Source organism: Poecilia latipinna, unplaced genomic scaffold, assembly GCF_001443285.1.
Source record: "Poecilia latipinna isolate Pla-1442-1.1 unplaced genomic scaffold, P_latipinna-1.0 Scaffold451, whole genome shotgun sequence".
Taxonomy (NCBI): Eukaryota; Metazoa; Chordata; class Actinopteri; order Cyprinodontiformes; family Poeciliidae; genus Poecilia; species Poecilia latipinna.
In genome coordinates, this window is record NW_015113067.1 from 218,316 (window position 1) to 228,022 (window position 9,707).

Here is a 9,707-nt window from a genome sequence, read left to right on the forward strand (position 1 = left end):
TTTTTCGGTTATACAAAAATGTTTTGTACTACATCTTTTCTCCAATTAATTTTTTTGTTTCATTTTTCCAGTTTCAAGAAAAAATTTTTGGAACAAACTTTATGGCCCCAGTTTAGCTCCGTACGAGTCCAGCTCGGTCTTCATCTCACCGCATTCAGATCTCTTGTCTGCTCTTTGTTGAAGTTTCCATCACAGTTTTTCAGTTCCTTCAGAATCACAATCTGAGCAGAACCAGAACCAGAACAGAACCTTTATTCATCCGCTTGTTTGTGTTCAGAGGAAAAGATTTGGACATTAAAATCAGCTGCAGGTTTTCCATCCAACTACCTTTTTGTCGTAAAGCGCTCGGCGGACCTTGAATTTCTTCTTCCTTTCTTCTTCTATCTAAAGAAATAACAAGAACATTTTGAAAACTGTAAAAACTTTTAGGATTTATCTACAGCCCTCCAAGCTTATTGCCCCCTCTGGTGAATAAATGGAACTGCAAAAATGTTTAGAAACATCCAACATTTAATTGGAGAACATTCATCCAGACAGGAAAACATTCAGCTAAAAAATATTTGCTTTAAAAATATACACTTTGTATCAATTTGTACAGAATATATGCAAACAAACTGTTTTTATTAGCTTTGCTTTCTTGGTTGATCAGTGTGAGCTCAGGCTTAAAGCAATGGTACAAAAGGTTGTTGCATAAAGTAAATAAATGTGGCTCTGAAGATTTTAGTTTCTTTCTAATAAATTTTTCACCAAAATACTAAGAAACATGGTTGTTAAAACAAACAAAATAAGATCAAAAAATGTTTTTTATACAGAACCCAAAGTAAACAACAAGAATCAACATTTTTAAAGTCGCAGCAGCTGGATGTGATTCTCTGATGGTCGCTCACCTGCAGGGAGATTATGTTGTGTTCAGTGTCCTCCAGCAGAGAGATGAGGTCAGAGTTGATGTGTGACCAGCGCTTCCTGAGGAGCCGGTCTTTCCTGTTCTGTCTAAAAACAAAAACATCATCATCATCGTCGTCATGACGCTGGAAGGTAAAAACCTGCCATCTTGTTCTCATTCTGGCTTTTAAATCATATTTTATTATCACAGTAAAAGGACAAACAGCCTCTGCTTCATGTGACCCTCTGTGTCTCTGCACAACGACTCACCTGTAGAAGATAAATGCAATGGTTGCCACGACGACCACTGTGACAGCCAGGACGCCCACAATGATGTCGTGGATCGGAGGGCCAGTCGACAGGTCTAGTAAAGTTTATTTATACAGAACATTTCAGTGGCAAGGCAGCTAAACGTCATGAAAACATCATACAAGAAATAAACATTACTTCTGCTCAAATATCATCAAAATCAAATATTAAACTAATCAAAATACATCAAATATATTGATCAATCTTCCAGTTATTATGAATTTTAAGCTTTAAGTCAAAGATGTTTCAGATGTTTTCTGGAAGTTTATTATTATTATTATTATTATTATTATTATTATTATTGTTACATTCAGGTGATAAAAGGCCGACTTTGTTACAGTCTTTATCTGTCTCTGAAGGTTCAGTTGCAGATATTAAACAGGTATTACTGAACACAGTCAAAAAATAACATCAATCAGTTCAGAGTTTCTACCTGCAGCAGAAAAAAACTGAATTAATTAAAAACTAATTTGGCCTCATTTCCAAATTTCCTCTTGGTTTCTCGACATCACCAAAACCAAACCAGCTGAAAAGGTTCATGGTTCAGGTGTCAAAAACATCAAATAAAATCCAGATAACAATATAACCTGGCTTATCAGCTGAAGAAGTGTCTTTGTAATCTTGCAACACTAAAATCTCTGAAGCTGGCACTTTTCCCGTTTCCTCAGAGACAATAAATGTTTGCTAAATTTATCTTCTTATCAGTTGAGGGCCACATAATAGCATCTCCGGTTGGCACTTCATGAGTTTGTAACACCAAACAGGCGTTGTGTGTGTTTGATTATGTGCAGGCAAGTGGTTAATGATTGCAGCTCCAGTGTGTGTGTGTGTGTGTGTGTGTGTGTGTGTGTGTGTGTGTGTTTTCAGGTTTACCATCCTCTGGCTCGTAGTTGGGAAGCTTCTTCCCCCAGATGAAGGCCGGAGATTCGTCCTCCATCTTTGTTTTGGTGTTTTCAGTGTCAAAGGTGAATAAACATTTATACTGAGGAAGAGACAACAGAACCACCATGAACTGTTTACATATCAACAAAATGTCAAATTGATTTCAACTAGGCATGCTAGTTATGGATTAATGAGTTTATCTAAAGTTGATTGATCTCATCAATCGACTGTTTAATTAAGTGGCCATTTTCTTGATTGTGTCAGCTGTTACATACTGACTGAATAAATAGATCATTGTGGTTTCTCACATTATTAAACTCAGACATAATAAAATAAAACAAACAGGAACATATTAGGTAAAAGATAATATGTGAAGGTCATTCGGTCAGTGAGGAGCGCAGAAGTTGATGCAGCTCGACCGAATGACGCGCCATTAAACTGAAACTTCACTTTTCATCCCACATCGACCGTTATTCTGTCCTGCTGTTCTGGAACAGCGCCGCCATCTTTAATTCTATGTGTAAGCCATGCGCCGCTCAGAATGACCAGCGCCCTCTGCTGGATGGCGGCCAGACTACGACACGGAAACACGGTCAGTGCAGCCGTTATTAATCGACTGGAACTAATTTTAATCTAATAAACCATTAATCGACAGTTAATTATAAGCCTAGTAATCGTTTGCCTAGTTTTGATGCTTCAGTGACACATTTTGGTGTTTTATTTTCCAGGGTGGAGCGACATGAAAACGAACTATTTAAATTATTTGGAAAAATAAAAACCTTGTTCAGATTAAAAGACAATTTTCACTCATCAGGGTCAATATTCTACATTTAGGCTTCAATTAGGGATGAACTGATTAATCATATTAATAGATTCAGAGCAGCAATTAACCCAAACATGTACAAAAATATACACATTTAGTATTCACCATTAAAAAGCTTCTCTGACTATAAATCTGTCAGTATTTAAGTTTCATCTGCTCAAATTCTGGAAACATCTCCAAGTAATTCATCTACAAATAATCCCCAGATCAGCCCTGAGATTTTCACATGCTGATGTTTGAAGGATATTTTTTCTTCGTGAGATCTGGCAGACAAAATCATCACTTTTCAAGTCACATAACAAGTTTTTGAGAAAATAAACTTTACAATAAAGAAGTGAGTTAAGGAAGTTTACCTGGAGGTCAGTTGTTGTGTACATGATGGAAAAATTCACATCTCTGTCTCCGTACTCGTCTAGCTTATATTCTCCTGCAATTCCTGGGCAGGAAATGAAAACACTCAAACTTCAACACGTTTTAAAGTACGGAACTACATCGGTGACACACCGAGCAATTATTCCGCATCTTTACCGTTAAAGACAACATTTCTGAAGTAATTCACATTCACAAACTCCATTTGTTGAATCTCTGACTGATTTTTAGTGGCGATCTCTCGCATCACGTTTCCTATATGCAGCACTGAGTCGTGATACGCAGCCATGTAGTCGTTCATCTGCAGGGAGGAAAAGAAAAGATGAAGATGAAGAGGACAGGAAGCGATTCAGACTCACTAAGTTTGCAAGACTCAGCTTTTATTTTAGTAATACACATCCCCTTACCGGCTAGTGAAAATTTAGCGCTGAGCTAAATACTTCAGAACAAAATATTTAGTTTGTAAACTAAATGTTTAGCTTGCTAACTAAATGTTTAGCTTGCTAACTAAATATTTAGCTTCAACCTTATTTATTTCAGCAACTGAAAAACATCTGTATATGTATAAATCTGCGGCAGGTCGTCATGTTTTCCTGCCGTTTCCTCACCATGTCGCTGTCCTTCAGGTTGGCGTTGATGTCGTACCGCCTGGAGTTGGGCATGGTCAGCACCAGAACGTTCCTCATCTCCGGCCGTGACGGGCTCTTGTAGTAAATATCACTGAGTTAAGTAGGAAAAATACAGTTACGTTCTGCAGAGCGTAGATATTTAACAGATAAACTCAAATGCAAATCCTTTATGTACCATGTAAACAAATTCATCACAGAGAAAAGGCTGCAGTGTGAAGCGTTCTGGTGAAACGCCCTGTAGGCGTTTTCACCCATAAATATTTTCCTTCTTGCATCTTTAACTTTGTGCTCCAGTCATTTAATTACAGTTAACATTATTGAACACCATGATTTATTATACATTGGCTTCTGGACTCTGTAAATGCCTTTTCTCTTGTTTTCTAATAATGTTTGCACTTTACAGAGAGAACCAGGTTTCTCTGCTATAAACACAGTTTGTTAAAAAACAGTAAAGTAGACACAGCGGAAATAAACAGATAAAAGAGAAAAAGATGCTAAAGCAAATTAAATCTGGAGATGTGAAAAGAGGCTGAGGTGGAGTCAGGACTGACTTGTACAGATCAATGAGGATGAAGAGGAAGTCGCTGCTGTCGGCTCCTCTGGAGTCGTTCTTCATCTCCAGTAAGTCTGACACCGAGCCGCAGATGATGAACACTGCAACCAAACAACGTAAAACCGCAGCGGAGACATTTATATTTCAGTTCCAATTCAACCCAGAAACCGGAGTTACAGCTAAAGGTCTGTTTTACAGTGTGAAACGATGCTTTCATGTGTAAACAGGAGCTGAAACACCAATCACAAGTCTCTGTATTTACTGTATTAATTTATTTACAATTACATAATAATTTTATTTAAAATGCGTTTCTGCTATGAAGCAGAGACTTCCTCACATATAAAATGATCATTTGGATGTAACACACATAACACATTTAAATATGACATTAAATATATTTTAGTTGGGCATAATTACACAAAAATCATCTTTGGTACATATTGAGGTTTGGTACTAAAGCTGCTTTATATAACGTTCATAAAAATATATGTTTTTAAAATATTTGTTCCAATAATAATATGTATAATAAGAGATGATCTGAAAAAATTTGCTCCTCTGCCTTTTCCTGATTGGTTGTTTGCAGAGCTAACTGCAAACAACCAATCAGAGCCAGGACAGGAGGCGGGTCTTAGCGCTGTAAATCACTCTGATGCTCACCTCTTCCTGCTCGCTCTCTGCTAAGGTAAAGCTGGTTCACCACAGCATAGCCTGCCATGAATGCTAATGCTAGTTACCATACCCACTGATCTTGGTGGATAACGGTTTTCCTGTTGTTTCTCCACCATTAGCACATTGAGCAGCAAGTACATGACACTGATTGACAGCGCTAAGACCCTTATAATTTTATTTTTATAATTAAACATAATAAATTTTAGCCTGGCCTTAATTTTATGTTGTAGAGTCAACCTGAATTCAAGATCCAAATAAATAGAAGCTGTACAACACGCTTCTCAAACAAGATGGCCGCCTCGGGCGCACTGACATCACATTGAACTATGGAAACACAACGAGCGCACTGGTGAAAAAAATAAGATTCCAAATATTACATTTTCATAAAGCCAAAAATATAATTTATTGATGAAATTGATTGCGTCGAATACGCATCATTAGGCGATTTGGCTGCAACATGGTTCCAGGTTACAGGCAGAGCTCTCTCTTACTGAGTTGGGAACTGCTATGAAGACAAATTATGTGGAATCTTCTATTTTTCCCAAATACTTCCTGTCATACCCATAACTCTTGAGTCTGGCTTTGTAGACTGGCAGCCATTGATCAACTTACGGTTGCTCGTCCTGTTAGTTTGTGAGAGAACAGCTTCCACTTCCTTTGGTCCGCGCAGAACCGTCTCTGAAACATTTTTGATGCCGTCGGCTTCCAGCGCGTTGATATACCTGAAAAAACAATTCACAATTAAATTAACAGACACATTTTACAGTGTAGTGAAGGTGAAGTCAGCAACAGAAGTGCTAATTGGTTGGTTGCTGCTGGCACTTCAATAACTAACAATTATTTTAGTGATCAAGTATTCAATCAATTAATCAGGTAAGACACTGACACATTCCACAGATTTTTCATTTCATTACTTGAGCCTTTTAGAAATACATTAAAAGATGCAAATAAACCAATGATTCAATACATTTAAGAAAAAAACATTTAAATACTGCAATAACAGCATTCCTTAAGTGAATTTGAAGCAGGTGAAACCGATAAAACAGATTTACAGACAAGCGTGTTTTTATTTTAAATACAAAATGTTTAAACATTTTGTACAGTTTTGGATTAATTACTGCTCTGAAAATATTTTATGGTTTAAAGCACTTTGAACTGCATTGCTGCTGAAATGTTTTACACAAATAAACTTGACTTAGTCTCTATTACAAATCAATAAAATGTATCACAGCAGACACATGATCAATATCAACAGATAATACGTGAAATAATATCTATATGAATACACGTGTATTCAATAAATGGAGTATTGAAGGTTGGTGGAATCAACTAGCTCTCCCTTTGGTTGCCTAGCAACTCACTCACTCTTTGGTTGCCTAGCAACAACCTGCTGAGTAACTTCCACACCAGCAGTTTAAAGCTTAAAAATAACAACATGGAGATAAAACAGGAAATACCACAGCTTCAGTTCGGCAGTATTTCAGGTATTTAAAATAAAAAACAACTAATTAATAATTCCTGATATTGGCCGATATATTGTGATACCTTTTTAAGTCTCTATCCACACCGAGTCAAACCCGCCATGTTCTGTTAAATTAACCAAACCCCGGATGGGCCCACATTTGACTCGGGGCCAATCCCGAACTGGATTGTTTTTACAGTGTATTATGAACGGGTGGGTCGAGATGCCACTGACCAAAAGCAGTCCTCCGTGTTGTTGGGTTTTTTGTAGATGTAGGCCGTCTTCCACACGGGCTTCAGTTTGTTGTCTTCCTGCCAAAAGGCGCTGAAGAAGTGGGAGATCTTCCGGGCCGGAGGCAGAACCCGCTGCAGGTTGAGGGCGAAGTCACAGGACGGGCCGAAGCTTCCCGCCGAGATGATGGGCGTGCTCAGCCCAAAACCTTTCTCTGCGCTGGCAGCCAGACAAAACAAGACAGAAACCAGGCAGGGAGGCTGGAAACTAAGCATGTCAGGAATGAACTGTGATTGGCTGTTTCAGAGGAATGACGTAACTTACTCCACTAGCGGGAACGTTGCTATGGTGCAGGTCGGTCCGAGGACAGCGCAGCCGAGCTTATGATTGTCCTGCCGGAGAAAACAGACAGGTGTTGGGTTTGGACTTTTAGTTTCATCTGCGGTTCTGGTTTTCATCATAGACGAGGCTTAGCAGGGCCGGCCAAAGCCTCTATGGGGCCTGAAGCAGATTTTCATTTGGGCCCCGCATCCTAACATGTCAACATCAGATTCTTCTTCACTATCATTAAATTTGTAATTAGCTTACACAGACCAGTTGCAATAAGCAATAAATCAATTAATAACATTATAAATTAAAATAAACTCAATAATTTATTGTTTTTCTCTTTCTACCAAAGAGTGGATGATAAAAATCTTCAGTCTGGTGTTTTGGTCTCAACTGGCCCTTTTTTATTTACTGAGGTGTCATTGTTCATTTAATTTGTTGTTTCTGTTATTTTGTTTGCTTATTTTGGATTTTTAAGATGTTTCCACTTCCAGTGTTAAATGTTCATTAGAATTTAAAGTTTATTGGTCTTTGAGAACGTGAATTAAAATTATATTCCTTGAAAATGATCTCAAAGCAACAATATTATCTTCTGGGATATTTATCATGCAGAAACATTTGTTCTGATGACAGGCCTGAGCTTTCCAGTGTTCTTATGGTTACTGAAAGAGCAAACATCTGTTTAATAAATCAGATAAATAGTTATTTAGATGGTAAACCAAATACTTAGCTTCCTACTTAAATATTATCTACTTAATATTTATCTTTGAGCTAATTAAATATTTAGTTTTGCTACTAAATGTTTAGTTGGTAAGCTAAATATTGAGTGTGCTAATTAAATTCTTAGCTTGAAACTTTGACTTTTAGAAATTAATGACCCAAATTAGTGCTGTTGTTTTTCAACTGTGAAACTTTACAAACAGCATATCATTAAATAATATTAGCAATAAAAGCTAATAACTAGTGTATTTCTCAGGATTCAGTATATTAAAATAAAGGAATAAACTAAAAGAATCATGTTTAGAAACAGATTAGCTCAGATTTAGTGAAGGGGATTACATCTGGTTGTTTTTCTCAGTCGGATCGGACTTGTTGACTTTCTGGGTCACAGATCCGACTTCCAGGTGATCGAGTTGATTTCTCTAACTACACTGCATGAATCTATCAATTATTAATAAAATACTTTGGAGAATAATGAGTCATATGATGTGACACATTGTCCTTCTCAACCTTTTTGGATGATATCCAATTGTTTATAACTTTAGAAAATACAGAAAATAAACAATAAAAATGCTCCAAATCAACATATTTAACATACACTGTAAAAAATGGATGTGGGATTTATATAAAAACTGTAAAATCACAATAGAAAAGTACTGTAAAGTGTTTTGTAAGTGTTTTGTTTAATGCATAGAAAACCAGATAAATCAGATTTATTTGCTTAAACTAAAAAAAGTGATTAAAAAATAGAAAATATTGTAATAGTTATAAAACTATTCCGTAAATAAGACATTCAGATTCTGGAAAAACTAAACTTTATGTCAGTTGTTTTTGACATAAGTCACTTTATGACTTTATGCTTTACTTTTTACACAATGCAAAGCAAAACTAACACTTAATTTTTGTAGCCTTAACAGATTATTAATGTAATTCAGCTCTGATTTCAATCACTGTAAATTATTATTATTATTATTATTATTATTTTTTGTAGTGCTAACTTCTTAACATCTGCCATTTTCGCTTGAGAGTTGTTCTATTTTTACAGTGTAAAGAAGGATGAAGGCGCGGTGCCTAACCATGAGGTTTCGCAGCGTCTCCACCGCCTCACACGGGCTGCTGTAGCAGCCGCCCTGCCGGTAGATGGTCGTGTTGAATCCTTCAAAGTTCGCTGTCAGATTAAATCCAAACGCTTCACGGCGGCCATGTTGGAACAAACACAACAGGTTAGTCATTTAAATCTTCTCTGAACCAGGATTTCTTCAACTTTTCCACATTTTCTTATGTTACATCCCCAAACCTTTGGTTTGTGGTTTATAAAATAAAAACTAAAAAACAGAAAAGATAAATAAACAACAACTCTAAACTTTAAAAAAAATAAATAAAAGAAAATGAGAAAATAAAAACTTTTAAAAAATAAAAATTAGACAAAAATAAACCATGGACTTTTTTAAGTAAACATTTTTTAAAAAGCAAAGAAGCAACAACAAGCCGATTCTTCCTCAAACGACATAAAGAGGAAGGAAAATTTTGTTTTTTCAAAACCTTTTAAAATAAAAATCTGAAAAATCAACTTTTTTACATGTTTTCATCCCTCTTTACTTCCACACCTCTAAAAATAATCCTGACCAGTAAACAGAGTCAGATGTTCTGGTCCAGAGAACCGGCAGCATCATGCTGTGGGACGACGGGTGAACATGCAGCTAGAAATATTATGGGATGGTTTAGATCACAGCTGATTCATGTGTTAGAATGTCCTAGTCGAAGTCCAGATCAAAATCCAACTGAGAATCTGCTCAAAATATTGATAACAGAAGTTTACTCTAGCCCAGTGGTTCTTAACCTGGGTTCGAT

General features: G+C 36.6%; 1 protein-coding gene across 1 annotated transcript in view; it reads right to left on the bottom strand.

Annotated features, from left to right (window-relative positions):
- Positions 1-9,707, bottom strand: part of gucy2cb (guanylate cyclase 2Cb) — a 31,345-nt gene that overhangs the window by 16,011 nt on the left and 5,627 nt on the right. The window contains exons 2-14 of the mRNA XM_015038770.1: positions 8,933-9,045; positions 7,134-7,201; positions 6,813-7,028; positions 5,729-5,838; positions 4,446-4,548; positions 3,874-3,985; positions 3,425-3,566; positions 3,250-3,332; positions 2,065-2,173; positions 1,153-1,246; positions 888-990; positions 328-384; positions 150-221 (exon numbers count right to left, since the gene is read on the bottom strand). Of these exons, the coding sequence (XP_014894256.1) occupies positions 150-221; positions 328-384; positions 888-990; positions 1,153-1,246; positions 2,065-2,173; positions 3,250-3,332; positions 3,425-3,566; positions 3,874-3,985; positions 4,446-4,548; positions 5,729-5,838; positions 6,813-7,028; positions 7,134-7,201; positions 8,933-9,045 (1,382 nt within the window). The remainder of the gene's footprint in view (positions 1-149; positions 222-327; positions 385-887; positions 991-1,152; positions 1,247-2,064; positions 2,174-3,249; positions 3,333-3,424; positions 3,567-3,873; positions 3,986-4,445; positions 4,549-5,728; positions 5,839-6,812; positions 7,029-7,133; positions 7,202-8,932; positions 9,046-9,707) is intronic.